Source organism: Onychostruthus taczanowskii, unplaced genomic scaffold (genome assembly GCF_017590055.1).
Source record: "Onychostruthus taczanowskii isolate IOZ18803 unplaced genomic scaffold, ASM1759005v1 scaffold48, whole genome shotgun sequence".
Lineage (NCBI taxonomy): Eukaryota > Metazoa > Chordata > Aves > Passeriformes > Passeridae > Onychostruthus > Onychostruthus taczanowskii.
In genome coordinates, this window is record NW_024502347.1 from 4,822,673 (window position 1) to 4,839,836 (window position 17,164).

General features: G+C 33.2%; 1 protein-coding gene across 1 annotated transcript in view; it reads right to left on the reverse strand.

Annotated features, from left to right (window-relative positions):
* GRIK2 (glutamate ionotropic receptor kainate type subunit 2) overlaps positions 1-17,164 on the reverse strand; it is a 347,507-nt gene that overhangs the window by 205,347 nt on the left and 124,996 nt on the right. The window contains exons 4-6 of the mRNA XM_041414905.1: positions 9,044-9,225; positions 5,607-5,660; positions 2,461-2,634 (exon numbers count right to left, since the gene is read on the reverse strand). Of these exons, the coding sequence (XP_041270839.1) occupies positions 2,461-2,634; positions 5,607-5,660; positions 9,044-9,225 (410 nt within the window). The remainder of the gene's footprint in view (positions 1-2,460; positions 2,635-5,606; positions 5,661-9,043; positions 9,226-17,164) is intronic.

Here is a 17,164-nt window from a genome sequence, read left to right on the forward strand (position 1 = left end):
TAATCTTCACTGAGGTCTCTAAATGCTTTATATTAACTTCAGATTTTTATTTGGAACAACTTTTAGGTGTTTCAAACCTGATTAAATGGCATTTAGCTCTGTGGTTCAAGCTGAATGCACTCCCATTAAGCAGTCTTCTTGCTAATTTTTTCTGATTAAGCTGTAGCCATTATAAACCAGTGAAAATAAATCACATTTCCAGTCCAGCCCTGTCCAGATCAGTTAGAGTACTCCATAGTACCAATATCTGTGAAGAGTCTTTGATTTCCAAGTCCATTTTTGACTTTAAATATACATGAACAACAGTGACATGAAAGTAAAATTTTACACACTTAACTGATTTTACAACTACCCTGGTAATAAGTCAATAAAATGGTTTATTTTATTCTGAGCACAGAAAGAACATTGTGCAATGACATCATGATTTGACTTTCCTTCACACTGTCCAAATGGACACTCTGTGGATGAGTTTTTGTATTTAAGGACCGCATCAAAAAATCTCTGTAAACTCGTAATGTTTGCCAAGATTATTAGCCCTTTAAAGTTAATTTAAATACTATTTGCATCTCTTAGGTATTTAAAATCCAGATAACCAAAGCACTTTCAAATGCTTAATCAACAAAGAGAATTACCATAAAATATTCATCACATTTTGTATGAGCATTTGGTTCCACTTAGAGCAGAGAGGGCTCTTATGGATCCAGAAGAGAAGCCACTATGTTTTTCATGCACTTTTTTATACTTTTCTATCCTGAGGCAAAGTGATGATGTAAAGTACAATTCTTACAGAATCATATAATAGCAATTATCTGGTTCTGCCTCACAACAGAAGATTTTCTGAGAAAAGCACCTTCTTTACAGCACCACAGGAGATGAAAAACATGCAACTGGCCCACAGAACTCTATTCCAATATTTATTATTCCATTATTTTTCACCATGGCCCTATGTTCTTATAAAATAACTATCACTACTGATCTTGGTAAATATCCAAAGGTCTGAGATCAGTTACATCTTTGATCAGTACATAAAATATACAACTACAATGAATGAGAAGAAGTGAGGCAAATTTTAAACTCAAAAAGGTAAAAAAAAAAGAACTGAAAGTATTAATGCAAACAAGCCAGCATGAAACAGTGACTTAAAGCAATAAGTAGCAGCTATATATAAATCAGATGCAGGCTTCACACAACTTTCAGATTTTGGGGTGTTCAATTGCTTGTTTGGAATTATTTAGAGAAATGAACACTTTAACTTTTAAACTATCATGTGAAGCAATCTGTAAAGTGCAGTACAAGGAAATTAGTAAAAAAAATAAATTTAGAATGTTGCAAATCCTTATGTTCAAGACATTATATACAGTAAGTACATTAAAAAAAGGATTTTTCCCTAAAAAGGATAACTTTCTAGAAAACAATTAAACTAACTTGTTAAAATATTGATTGCAATTTAGTACCTAATAAGATCATTAAACCTTATCAGTAGAAAAAAAAAAAGTTGATTAGATGTGTTATGTGGAATAATTAACACAATCTAGGCACCTGATATATTACTAAGATACCTGTCTTCAAGAAATAGAATTTTCTATTTTTCAAATTGAAGATGAAATGCCTAAAAAAAAAAAAACAAACAAAAAAAAAACCCCCTAACAACAACAACAACAAAAAAAAATCCCAAAAAAGCCAAATAACAAAGCCAAACAAAACCCAGCTACCTAAATTGCTAAGGGGCCAAAGTGGAAAATCTTTCAACACAGAAATTTGAAGACTAAAGCAGTCCTAATATAGGATATCTTTTAAACTAATTTCCTTCGTGGCTTTATAATTCCAGACTGAATTCCAACTAATGAGCAGAAACTCACCAAAACTTAGCAATGAAAGTTTGTTTGCAGGAATATAGCTGAGTTTTATATGAACTGAAGTGAGGCCAAAGACTAGCGGCAAAATGAAAGGGAAAAAATGAAAATAAACAACCAGATTAATTAATCAGTTGAATCTGAAAGCAGAGAAAGTACAAGAGAAAGTAATGATGTCCTGTTCATAATATTAATAAAATATTTTAAAACAAGATTTATGTAAATATTAGAAAGAACACATTATTAATGAATTAATCTTAAATGAATAAGACAGAAAATGTAGAGAAAGAGACAATTTTCATTCACTTGATTTTTGTCCCATAAAAATATTTCACAAGCAAATTTGGGAAATTAGGTGAATTTGACATTTAGAATATGGCATTATAATTTGAAAAAAATACAGTACATGTAATTTTAAAAATAAAGTTAATATAGCCATGTATTCAATCGGCAAAATATTAACAGAAACATCACAGTTACTCTCTGACTCATGTTTATAATAATATTTGGGTACATACCTCTAAACACTTTTAATAACAAAAAGTTATATTTTATTTTATTAGCTTCGCAAACATATAAAAAAGGAACCAAACACTGGTATTCATACCGTCATAAATCCATCCAGCAAACCTGAATCAGGCTTTGGTGGTGCTTGCAAGCGCTCCATAGACCACTTCTCAATGATAGATGACACCTGGGTGTTTTCTGTGTTTAGAATTCTGAATCCAGTCATATTTACACCACTGTACCGATAGGGTTCCACATCCAAGGCAAACAGGTCCTGAAAAAGTCACCATTGTATAAATTCTGTAATACACCTCAATTGCTATTTCAGTTGTTGGACCATCTCCCCAGATGAGAGCATGGTAATTTTTCAGTGCCATTTATGCTAGGAAATGTGTTCTGCTTGTCTGGGGCCTGTGTCTGTGAGCAAGCAACGTGGCTACCCTTATGGTGGGAGTAATCTCATTCTCAGAGGAAGAAAACCAGACTTTCAGGAATTGTTAATCCAATTACAGAACTGTATCTACTTAGCCTACCTTCTAGGTAGGCTAAAATACTACAATAATTAATATCTAGAATTTTTCAATTTCTATATATTAATATTAATAGCTAGTTCTTGAACTTAACAGAAATTTCAAAACCATCAAATAATAAAATAAACTGGACAAAAGTTTCCTTGAGCTTTCACTCTCAGTGAAACTTAAAAATGTTAATCTTAGGAGGATAAAATGGTGGAGGAGAGTAGGCAGGGTGTGGGGGTGGTGGTGAGCAGGGACAAGGAGAAACGTACATGGCTTTAAATATAATCAAAAGTATTTTTTCACTGTCATCAACATACTTCCAAATATGCACATTTCTTTAATTAGGAATTGATCTTTTCAAGAATAGCTTTTGCCAATTTATATGTTTTCAGTATATCTGTATATGTGTCTGTACAGTTAGCCCTCAAATATACACAGGGGAAAATATAATTAATAAAAAGTAAACCAATTCAAATTTCAGCTCAAGAAAGTAAATTCAAGGTTATACTAGTGTTTTGATCAAATCCTAAGAAGCAATGTAGAAACCGTACTAGATTTCAGGAAACTCAGGTTTAAGATCAAGTTTTGACTGATGGAAAAAAAGATGTAATCAAGGTTATATATAATCTATTCTTTCCCTATAACAGAATTTTAATTTATTGAACATAGACATTTTCCCCATAATTCATAGGTATTCATTAATCTAATTTTTAATTTAATTTTTGTTGTCAGTTAGCTTTAAGTGTAACACTTGCCTGAATCCATTTTGTTTACTGGCTAGAGCTGAAGAACATTAAATATTGTACTACAGAAAACCCAAATATAACACCCATTGTTAACATCACAAAGCCCATAAAAAAATCAACCAGTTATCAATCAATACCCATTTTTAATTCTGTAGCTAGTTATATGATTTACTTTCCTATTCACAATATTTAAAATATGCAGGTTTTAAAATTCATTTATAATAACTTCACATCCTCTTTGCAAAGAAATAAAACATTTTATTGCAAAGGAAACATTGGACAAAACTAGAACTGCATTACATATTTCTGTTAAAAAAATTCTCAGTTTTTACTGTGCAAGAAGTCAGAACCTTGAATGCAATTTTTTAATCCAAACACATTCATGTTTACACTGGAATGTAATAAATATACACAATATTATTATGCATTTATTACAAATGCACACAGGTCAGTGTATTAATGAGCCAGTGCATTACATCCTGAATCAATGAAGAGGAGATTACACAGAAGACTATTATAAACACTGTGACTGGAAATTTATTTGACAGGACTTTCACCATGTCAGGTAAGAAGCAATTAATATATAAAAACAACTAAATTCTGATGCTGATTCCGGAGCTGCATTGCAAAATCAAAATCTCTGATATGTTTATGCACAGTAAATTATCTCTTGACAATTCCAAGTAAATATCCTACTCTTGTCTCCACAGAAAATATAACGTTTTCATAAGTAAATAAGAATGACAGAAAATTCTGATTTTTAAATAGAGCTTTAAGAGTGAAAATTCAATGCCAAAGGACAGCACAATACTCAAAGAAAAAATATCACCTATGGCAAAAAATTTTAAAAATAAGAAAAACCTTCAAAACATCTATAATCCATTTTTATGGTGGGAAATCTATTTAGTGAGGGAAATTCTATCGCATGAAATCCTAAATCTATAAGTGACAAAACAATTCACCATTCTAAAATAAGACAGGTATTTGTTCCGGGTGTGCCTTTTGAGCTTCACAAGTCATTTTGCTTTCTATCCAACCAGCTATTTCATGTTAATACTTTACATGAACTTCTGTTTTGTGATTCTGAGGTGAACTCCTACCCTACCCCATAGGATTCATTTTTATAAGAGCTTAAAGATGTATGTGACTTTAAACATGGGTCAGTTCAAGCATGGTTTTGCCAAGGCACATCTGTCTCACATTTGTCTCATGCTTTTCTTTTAAAAAACATCATGAACTGCAATCTAATAAGACAAAATTGAATGCAAATTCGAGACAGACAAATGTGCACAACTCTGGAGACTGTGGTCTCTAATTACCAACTTTTAAACTGTTTCTTAGTTAGGCTGTGGTGAGCAGGAAAAAGGTCTTCACATACATGTTCCTTTTGTAAGAGCATTGACATTTTAAATATTCATTTATTTCAAATGATAGATCCAAGAATGATCAAATTCCTTCTAAGTTACATTTACAGTGGACACCAAAGAATATTGCATAATTCATGCGCCTAAAAAGCTCATATGAATTGTTAAATAAAATGCTGCTCAGATTCACACCAAATTATTCATGAATCATATGACAGAGAAGAACTACCTTGTAAAATGTTAAATTAAAAATATGGAATATATGAGTAAATTTTAAAATGTCTCAATCTTCACATACAAACAGCTAAAAGACAAAAAGGACAAAATGCATAAAACAAACAATGAATTATGAATTATACATTTAAGCCTCCTTGATAGTTAAAAGCTGCAGTGCTACAGCCAGATGTTTTTTTCAGGTCTACCAGTTTTCAGGGCACACTGTTGAACAATAATTAAACAGTCCTGTTGAGTTTTCTCTGAAAGTAAGAAAACTCAGCAAAGAAATAGCTTGCACTTACACCCCATTCCAGAGAGACCTTGTCCACTTTGTTAAGTAAGATAATTAGGAAAGTAATGTCTTTGTTGGATGTCATCACTATGTTTTCACAAGCCACTTACCAGTGTGGTAAAGATATAGTGATAGTATTCTGTCATCATCCCCATAGCTAAAGCCTTGAAAAAAAATAAACAAAAGATTAATGTTTCTGAGGCCACATAATACATTTTTATCACACTCACATGGCAAATGAAACACTGCAAAGGAACACTAGTAAGATGAGTCTATAGGGTTGGAATTATGCTAAAATTAGGTCAAGCAAGCCATTTCTTAGCAGTTAGAGAAGATTACTGACTATTAAAGGAATTTATGAACCAGATCTTCTGATAGAAAGAATATTATTAGACTGTTTAGTGCAGTAAATGTGAAAGAGACTTGTATTTTTACATAATAATGGATACATTAAGTTACAACACACAATTTGAGTCGACAATATTTTCATTCATTCTTGAACCTTTCCTTTAAAATGAATTACCTAATAGGAATTTTTTTCTATTTTGATGAACAATACCATTATTTAAAAGAATGGTATTGACCCAAGCTTATATTATACATGTGCACATTTTTCCAGCCATGGAAGAAAATTCTTTTGAGTCAAATTTTGAACAGCAAGAGAGATACTACTTAAATAAAAATGAACAAATATTCATAGAATCACTTTATAAATTCAGGTATCTCTCAAGTACCTTCATCGCTTTTGCTATCTATGTAATATGAAGTAGTTTTGTGCATTTTAAGAGTTCATGCTATCCTCCCAACTGCATAAAAAAATATTTGTAGATAAAAAAGTACATTTCATCATGTTTATTCATTAAAGGCATTTTCACTGGGAAAGCATTTATCTTTATGTTCTGCACAAAAGTTGTCTTAGTATTTTCTTCCTTTCCAGGAACTATCAAAAGAATTCTTTGCCAAGTTGCTACCAGATGGACTCCTTAAAGACACTGAAGGCCACAATTCTACTACTGTGGCAATACCAGAATTTGTCTTAGAAATAATTGTCAGCACTCTGAAGGCTGTGGGAGCCTTTTTACTTGTGACATTGTCTGAAAAATGATGAAATTAATAGTCTCTGTGATCTTTTCAAAAGAAAAAAAAATCAAAAACTAATCCAACTATTAGTTGTAAATCAGATTTTATAATATTTTGAAATATTTTAAACAAAATATTGAGAAAAACAACACTATTTTTCCAAAAAATGTCTATACTTCTATTATTACAATTCTATGACAGTACTTAGAACTAAAGTATAGTGTTCCAATAGCAATTAAATTTTCAGAGGAAAACCACATTCCCATAAGAAATATTGCAGCTTTGTTAGCAACTCTACAGCTACAAACATTCTTAGCTTTCACAAGAATTATTTTTTAAATAAAACCACAGTTTCTTCCTCTATGTGTAACACATTTGTGGTCACCTATATCATAGCTTCTTCTAATCAAGTCTTTCATACTCCAAAGGATCCCTACGCAATATCCTACGCATGTTCCTTATTCTGCTGTGTGATGATGCTGTCTCTTTCCAGGTCTTCCTGCTTTCACCTTCTCACTTCTTTTTCCTCTTCCAACATTGTAATTTCTCTGTTCTCATTATTACAGTGCTTCCCTAACCTTTTAAATTATGTATGGTTTCCCTGATTGCCTGGTGATGTAGATGACAATGAGATTCACCTTAATTTAAGTATGTTTGTCTGATTGATGGAATCTTTTTTTTTATTATTTTTCATTATGAATTTTTGGTCAGCAAAATGTAGTTGCTGTTTCACTAGGTTCTCAAGGTACTTTGTTTTCTTTATTTTCAACTTGTGTTCCACCAGCTTCACTGTTAATTTTTCTAGTCATCCTCTCAAAGTGAAACTCCTTGTCATGTCTCCCAAGATTTATCCCTCCATTACCAGGAAAAAAAATCTGACTAGTCAATAATTCAGAAATGGATATATAAAGATTTTTTTCCAATAATCACTTATAAATGCTATATCTGGAATATTAACATGAATTAATAAATATATTCTCAACACCCTTTGTATCAATCAACAGCAAGTGCTCACATTCAGCTTCAAAACTACAAATTTTGGGTGTATTTGAAGTATTGCAGTATAGGACCTGAATGGAAAAGTAAAATCTACAGAATCTGTATAAAGATCTAAACACTCATAAAATAATTTTTTCTGTGTCTTCCCTCTGTAATCTTTAGGATGAGCAGTGTGTTCTGATGAAACAGTTCACTGTTTGATTTAAAGAGGCTTAATTCTCACTCTTAGGTCCTGGGACATGATTAAAGGTACAATGGTTTTAATTTTGTTCCCATTTCCCTCTATTTATACATTTTTCACAATGTTGCATACTGTGAAATAAAAGGGTTTTTTCACCTAAAAATTTCTAGGTACTGTATAACTAATGTATCTCAATGGAGTTATTGTTAGTATTGCAGCTCCATATTGCCATCAACACATTTCCCGTTTGCATTTTTTAGATTTTAAATATTTAAAATCATTAAGTGTACATTCAATTATTTGGTCTAAACAACTAGAATAACTAGGCTGGCTTATGTTTAGAAAAAAAAACACTAGCAGAGGTTTAAAATTACTAGGAACTAATAAAAGTTTTTTTTCAATCAATGAACAATAAAGAAAAGAAATAATATTACACATGTAGGCTTACTAGCAATTTTAATTATACCCACAATAATACCTGTAAGTACCTCTAATGAGACCCATATTTCCAACTCTTAAATACATTCTGTTTTCAATTTAGACCCTACAGTTTTCTAGCAAACATGACATAAACTTGAATTAAAGTCACTAAAAGCTATGTATTAGAAGTGTAGAATACTGTTTCAGTTTAGGTATTCCTCCCATCCTCTTTATTGGAACTCATAGCTTAATTAAAAAACTATGGGAAGATTGTCTCTGAGCCAGTTAAATATTTGGAATTCTGCTGTGTCTCACCTAGTCATTTCATCTGCACACAATATTTTCAAAGCATCAACCCAAATGTACTTGGGTGTTTTGCAGTTCTGTTAATTCTGTCCTCTCAATGGAAGACATTAATGAGGTCTGTTGCAACATACTGTTCAGATATCATTATCTGATTAGGGATACACATCCTAGAGGCCTCAAATAACACCAAATATAAAAATAAATAAATATATACATACATAAACATTTGATGTATAAAATAACACTAATCAAACATTTAAAACCATGCCTTAAGCATCAATTCTCCAAAGTACCAGTTCTTCATAGCTGAAAGGTTAATATGTCTTCACATTCCTCCTGAACATAAATTATTTAAACTCTTTCATTATAAAAGCTTAATTAAAGCACCTACCTTTTGTGTCACCAATAAAATTGCCTCTGAAATCCTTGGCTGATTTTCAGTAAGCCCTGAGTTAAACTGACATACAATTTCCCTGCTTGTTAAATACCATTACGCCTGGATAATACTTTTATTTATTAGGGATGAAAAGATTAAGACATCTAAAGCAGAATGAAGATTACCTGTTTCAAGATGCCTGCTGCCATTTCATGGCTACAGTCAAAGATTACATGGAATTCTTTGCCTCTTTTCATCTCCTTTAGCAATGGCTTTGCATCTTTTGTGTCAGCCGGTAACTGACGGATTTTTAGTCTTAGGTTGTATCGTGATGGAGCCTTGATGAGCTCTTGTAATCGAATGAGACCTTAAAGAGAACAGGCATCAGGAAAATGATCAAAACAAGAACCTGAACTGCTAGCAGGAGAACATACTACAAGCATTCAAAGCTTCTGCCACAAAATTCAAAGATTTTTTTCCCTTCTCACTTGGTTGGAGCTGATACACAAAAATGTTATTAAAAAGAAATATTAAGAAGTACCTGTACTCCCAACACTTTAGTACAAGTCTCTTTTCCCTTAATATTAATGGAGAGTAAGTAGCCTCATTTCGGATTACCTTAAGACAGACAAATCTTCCTCTAGCATTATCCTGCAACTGTGACATTCCTCTTCGAAGAACATATTACTCTAATTCAATTAAAACCATATCCCAGACTAATAGTTTTTAATCAGACTAGACAGTCTCCCAAATAATAAATCAAGTTTACATACAAAGTTGTGAATCATTTCAGCACTGTAGAACACTCTCACATGATTCTGTTCTCATATTTCTATACTGAATCACTTTTCAAGAACAGCAAGAAACAGAAGTAGCTTTATACTACTCTGCCAGTTTTGGAATTAAAACCACTCCAGAACAAAACTTACTATGCTTTTGGAAGTGACTGAAATTAATTTGATTGTATGAAACATTACAGTGATTCATGATGTTCAAGTTTTCTGTATAAGTACTGAGTATTTTTAATATATCAAATGTTAAAGGGAGGACTAACTGTTCTTCCTTGACTGCAAACTGCTCTTTCAAAGCATTCTTTACTCAAAAGGTCAGAGTCCCTAATATGCATATTTTACACATATTTTCAGGTGTTACACCAATCACCTGTGTTACACCTCTGGAGATGGGATGGACAGTTAAGCTCTCAAGAAACTTTGAAATAGGATATAAAGAAAGAGAAAAGAAATGTTGCTTTTTTCTGTAGCAAATTTAGATTACAAAATTTTGGTAAACAAATGTCTGACAATACAAATTGACAGGTCCCTTGATCTATCCCCATTGGTTGCACCAATACAATACAGTTTTGGTCTTTTACTGTAGGTCCAAGATTTGTTACACAGCAGCAAGAAGTGTTTTCTTGCCAACAGGAGGTTTTGAAGTAAATGTTTTCCAATACCCTAATAAATTAAGCATATAGTTTAATTAGTCTGAGAATCAGAATATTCTGAGTTGAAAGGAACCTGCAAAGACCATCAAGTCCAGCTCTTAACTGAATAACCAATATAGGTGTTGAACCCACAACCTCGATCCTGCTAGCTCTATGCTCTAACTGTGATAACCTCAGGAAACGACAGTGCATGAAACCCAAGGATTTCAAAACTTCTAAGCTTTGCTCTGTTCCAGAGAATTACCCAAGAACATAAGTCCTTAAAGGTCCTAACTGGGCTGTTCAGGAATTAAAAAAAAAAAAAATAAAATAAAAAAAAATTAATCTTCATAAATCTTATCATTATTGGACTACCTCAGAGAAAGAAAAAAAAAAATCACACCAAAATTTGAAATAGGAGATTTTATAGATGCAGGAGCTAGAGCAATTAAAGGCTGACAAGGAGAATGCTGTGATAGTGTCTGTCATCTGAGTTACCTATATGTCTGAGAGAGAAGTGATGAGCAATAAACAAAGGATGGCAGTAATTTTGTACTGCATTGGAAGGCAGTACAAAAGGTAGAAAGCTACCAAAGAAACTTGAGTGTGACAATGTGGGGAAGAAAACCTGCAAATGCATATTTCTTCAATGCACTGTCTGGACTTCAGTGCTGGGGCAGTACAGATGTGCAGGCAGACACATGAAGTATTTATGCCTTCAATAACTGTCAATTACAAATAGTAACCAGTGAGATTTCTCAAAATATATTTTAAGAAAAATTAAATCTGAGACACAACCAAATTCCAGGGTTTTCAAAGCTATGTTTTTTTTTCCTGTCCTCATCAATGTGAAATAAAAAGCAACCTTAAACTTTTAATGTGTGATATTTTTCATAGCTTCCACATGCAGCAGAATATTTAAATTTAGTACCAGTTAGAGTGAGTACATACTCCCATTTTTAAGATTTTAACATATATATTTTTACCATGTTTCCAGCCAGCAGTAAAGTTGTAAAGTTGAGATGGATTATGGCAGGGAACAAAACATGTTCCACTCTACTAAATGACTCACTTCAGTGGTCCACTTGGCCACCCACTATAAGGAATAAATTCTTTACTGGCATATGTTCAACAGTTTCCAGCTTGCTGGGCTCTCAACAGGATGATTTTGGAAAACAAAACCCCCTCACTTTCAAGGGAGTGACGACATGAAACTCTGTGGAGAGTGCATGGTGTGGGGTGCTGCTGTAAAGGTGCGTCATGGGCGGCAAGTACCACTGCCACAGTTACCCTACAGCTCCTTGCTGCAGAGAAACACCTCACAGAACAATAAAATATCAGACAGTCCTGAGCATACCTTACTCTGGTACTTTTTATTTCTCTGGAAAAGTGTTGAGAAGCAGGATTTCCCCATTCAGGCATTAGTGGGAACTGAGATCACTAGGAACTGATTCCAGTTCTGGATCACACTTCAAAAGCTGGCTCTTTTAAACACTAATTAAAGGCTAGAGGTTTCCTTCTACACTGTATCTACCATTTGGCATGTAGCATTTGTGTTTTTAAAAGTGTGAAAAGAATAAATTAGTTTTACTGAAAAGTAAAACCCATCAAAATAATTTTCTGAAGCACAGAATAATTTATCTAAAAACAAAGAAAGATACCACCACACACAAACAAAACCTTTTCTAGATTAAATATTGAACAGTGGGTCATTATTTGTAACCAAATTAAAAATTAAGCACTGTAAAGATACAAACCAAAAGGACAAGGTCTTGAATGTAAACTGCAGCCCTTGGGTTCATCCATGGACAATAACTGCTTCCCAACTCCTGGATGCCACTGATCTTCTCTTCTCCTGAACACCCTAACATCCTGGCTTCTGCAGGAATAGTTTCTGCAGCAGCAATGGCCAAAAAAGTTCCAGAACATTAAAGGCCTAGCCAGGCAATACATGTAGGATATAAATAAATTGTGCCCTTAGCTTTATAGTAACAATCTGTTTGTAGTTCAATTTTTTGCATCTATCAGATATCATATGTTAAAGGCTTTTTACAGTAAAACTAATGCCTCAGAGTAACAAAAAATGAGCTCTACCTTATTTAGTCACTTTAACATTTAGTCATGACTACATCAGGTGAAATCAGACAAATTACTGTTTGCTTTCATTTTTGGATGTTACCAAAATTTGTTTTATTTTTTTCACTTTCTCCATTTGAATTATTGAGATTCCTAAGACTCAAAGAAGATTGCTTGTTCCTACTACGTGCAGTTTTTCAATTTCTACCCTTCTACCCTTTGTGCATATTGGTAGTTTCAGATCAAACAAACATATTTACACATTGACTAAGATTCTTGAGCTACTGATAATACCAAAGTTTCTTTGCTGTTGTCCTACGTCAGAGGAAATGTCATAAGAAGCTGGTTATGCAGAAAAAAAGTAACAAGCTGTCGTGTACTGAGAAATAAAAGTTTCTGAATCAGTAAGGGACAATTTCAAAAGGACACATATGTAGCTTATCAGAAGAAGATGTATCAGAACTTCCAATGAAGGGAGGAGTATAATTCAAGAACTACAAGGACTATGATGCTAAAAACAAAACAAGTCCTTTTAGTTGAAGAGATCTAGAATATTTTTAATTGAACACTTGTGTAGAATAATTTTTAAATAATTGATTTAAAGTATAATATGAATTGAAGTCCTCAGATGAAAAGGTGATCTCTTATTTTACTAGGAATTATAGGACCCGAGTGTAATGAAAAAAAAACCAAAAGAAGCCCCAAAAAAACAAACAAACAAACAAAAAAAAAAACACATGAAAAACAAAACAAAAACAAATTTAAAAACCCAAAACAAACAGAATACAACCATTTTTGTGTATAAGCCCCTAAAAAAAAAGCTATTTTACAACAGTATAGAAATAATAGTTGCATTTTGGGAATGTACTTCCTGCATTTTCTTTCACCAGGGACACCTTTTTCCTGTCCCTTCAAACTCTCAATTCCTTCTTTTAGCAGCCACTGTGATAGAGCCCTACCTCTGAATGGCTGGGAAGAGTGCGGTGTGAGTAACTCTTTTCAGAAGCTGCCATCAATTCATCGTTAAGGAGAGTCCTGAAGGAGCAGTTTGTGAGCTCTCCAGCTGGCATCTTCCTCCAAAGAGATCAATCACATTACCTCCTCGACATGTTCAACTTCAACCAGTCCAGGAAGCAAGAACCCCAAGTTTGTTTTAAAACCTGTCTCCAGCTCAGCAGTCTTGCAGGCCATTGCTACGCCACCTGGCCTGCTCATCAAACTATTTATCATTTCCATTAATGCTGCCTTTGTGCTGCACAGGAAGAATGCAAGCAAATGCACTTTGCAATAGGCTGAACACATCAACCTTTTTCTGTAAGAAAACACTAATGCTCTTTTAAAGGCTACTCCTTATCTTAACCATGTCAAAATTTTCAAAATTAATAATATACTGCTTTGCAGAACCACCAGAAAGCAGTCTTTCTCTTTTCAGCAAGTTGTTTCTTCTCACACTTCTCTGCACTCTTCTCCTTCCCTGACAGCCCCCTGCCCAGTTATTTTGGTTATGTTTCAGAAAATCTCGTTGTGTATTGGGCTTTGAAAAGGGTATATGTAGAAGGGAGGAGAATGCTGGTTTATTAGCATTGATAGAATGTTTCACATCAACTGGAACAGTTAATTGCTGCAAAATGACTCGCAGAGATTACCCATGAACTCTAAAGTTTAGTTTTATCATCTTCAGCTAACAAAAAAAAAAAAAAAAAAAAAAAAAAAAAAAAAAAAAAAAACCACCAAAAACAAAACCTCTAGTGAAAGGATTAAAAAGAAATTGCACTAGCTGGTAGGAGTTTCTCTAACAGTGGGCTGTTCTGTGTTGTTTGTCTAATATAGCAGCACCATTAAGAAAAGCAAAGAGGAAATAGAGACAAAGGAAAAAGACAGCTTGATGGACCTTTCATATTTATTTGTAGTAAGGTTTTGTACTATATTAAGATAATTTCACCCAATTCCAGCAGTGTAAAGCATCCTTAAAATGATCACCAGTTATATTTAAACCTATTTCAATACAGTAGCAATGCTGTCTTTAACGAAAAAAGTTCTAAGACATGTAGTCCAGAAAAAACAATTGTCTTTTCATTGCAAACATAATTAATGCATCTTCTTATTAGCAGCTTTAGAGTCCAACATTTTAGCGGGATTTTTCAATCTTGTAGTTAAAGGATTGGAGAGCAATCCGAATGGTATATATGTATGCATGTATATATTTTACAAGCATTAATGCATTAGAGTCTGATGCCATTTGCAACCCGCAATATTTAAAATGTGCTATGTTAGTGGCAGTGACATGAAGAGGAGTTAAGGGATATCTAGTAGTATGTTGACTTATTTTGCTATTAAATCTGACTTCTTCAAGGGAAACAATAATATATCAGTAAAAAGAAGGAAATGTGTCTGGTAAATGACTTCAAAAAATTTTTGACAAAGAAAATACTATTTAACAAACTCTTTGTCAAAAGTATAGCTGTCCTGTTTCAAATGTCTTTAGCTGAAAATTTAAAAATTAGATTCACGAGGACAAGCCAATACACTCAAGTCACCCATGATACTAGTAGTATTTGCTCAAATGAGTTCTGGAGGTGTATTTGTATGACATAATTTCCTTCTGGGTGCAAAAGTGCAGATGTATAAAGTGAGCACAATGTCCAACTACCTATACCTATGTCCCTGTCTCCTTATCAAACTATACAGTGTGGCTACTCGCCAAACTCCTCCTCAGAGATACGAAAGGACAACAGTTTACAAATCAGAACAACCTCAGAATATATAGACGTGTTCTATCACCTCTTAAGGAATTAATTCCAAATTCTACATTGCCCATGGCTATGTGGCCTTTTGGCTATACAAACACATTAAAAGAATTTACACTGGAGCAGTTTATGCTTTACAAAAAAAGTAATTTGATCAAGTTGGGATTCTTGAGGAGAGCATAAGCAAAAGTTGGGGGGTTTAAGTAATATAGTTATTTTGAGCATATCATTAACTAAAAGTTTTAGTCACCCTGAAAAGCCAGTTCTGGACCACGGAATATGAGAGGGCAAATAAAATTACATTATTTCCTACTGAAAATATTTTCAAAAACTGTCTCTTGGATAGTAGCCATGCCAGTAATCAGAGAAAATATTTCAGGCTAGGTAGTTTTCTTCTGACTTCTTTTTTTCCTAGACTGTATAATAGAATGGAATCACAGAAACATTATTCAAGATCATAGAGCCCAACCTTTGAACAAAGACCACCACATCAACCCAAGCATAGCCATAAGTGCCAAGTAATTTCTTTGAAAACTTCCAGGAAAGGTGACTCCACCTCCTCTCTGGACAGCCTGTTCAAATTCTAAGTATCTGAGGAAAATTCTCCCTTCTAAAACAAACAGCAAAAAAAGGCAGAACTATATTTTTCATTACACATGTCTGTGCATGTATGTATATGCATTTGAAATACAAATCTCATTATTGTGAAAAAATTTATAAGTGCCTAGACTAGGTCAGAAAAAAATAAGAACCAACCAAAACTAAAATTCCAACCCCCCTTTCTTTTAGACTAAAAAAAAAAATAATTTTAAACAGTTACTTAGTACAGGAAAGTAGAAGTGTTTAAAGTTATATTCATGACTAATATTGAAGTTGAAATTACTAAAATAGCAATTACTAAAATAGCATGTATAGAACAGACTAGCTTTAGGGTTAAGAAAAATATCACTGAACAAGAAAACCATGCATCTAGGTTTAACTCCATAGACAGTCAAGATTTCTATTCTGATACTGTGCATATCACTTAATTTTTCTACATCTTGGGTCTAAGCATCAGAATGTTAAATCCATTGTACTGCTGTTTCAGCATAACCAGCTGTAACTGAAGAGCAAGGCAATAATCAGCTTTATTGTTTTCCTTAAATGTGCTAAGCAAGCACATCAGAGCATGGGTGCAAACATCTTTTACAGTTGCAAATAGGCCAATCCCAATTCAGCTTATTTCCAGTAACAATTCTTTTCTAATAAAGGCTTTGCAGTACTGCAGTGAAAAAAGCCCTCTGCCCCATTCCACAAAGATCCACAAGAGAGTCAATGTGCTACTAAAGTTCAGAAAAAACCTTCAGTTCATGGAACAGTTTTGATCTTGAAGATCACCATAAAACTTTTCTTCATGCCACCTGAGTGGTGGCATCAGATGCAGCATACAGCAGCTAGAAAAAAAATTTTAAAAAAAAAAAAAAAACAACCTAAAAAACTAAAAAACTCAGAGTCCTGTCCATCTTTTCCTCACTTTTGCATCCAATGTGAAAATATAAGAAAAAATAGCATAATTGAAGAAAATGCTGAAAATTAAGACAACATTATGCCTTATTGATATATTAGATCTGCCATCTTTTTCTAGTCTCCAGCTACATTTGGCATTTATGCTCTATTATGTCAATGCTCTATTATGATATGCCTGATTTGAAATGTTGTTGTTATTCTGTTTTCTAAACGTGCTTTTTTGAACATTTTCATAAAGTTTCATCATTAATTCAGTATTATGATGGTGACAGCAATAAGAATTAACATCTTGGGCATTTCAAATTAATTATCATAATTGTATGAAATATGATCGCTCAAGTGGATGATGTATGAGCAGTGCAATTTAATGAGGGTGAAGAGTGAAAAAAAAAGAGCTATAGTACTGTCAAAGGAGAAAAGATTTTGTCAAAGATGTCAGAATCAATGACAAAAGATGCAATAGAAAAGTTAGCCATTCCAAAATGGACTTAGCTTGAAAAGATGCATAAATGAACATCCTCAGATGGATTTTACACCAGCTTAGCACATTTGCT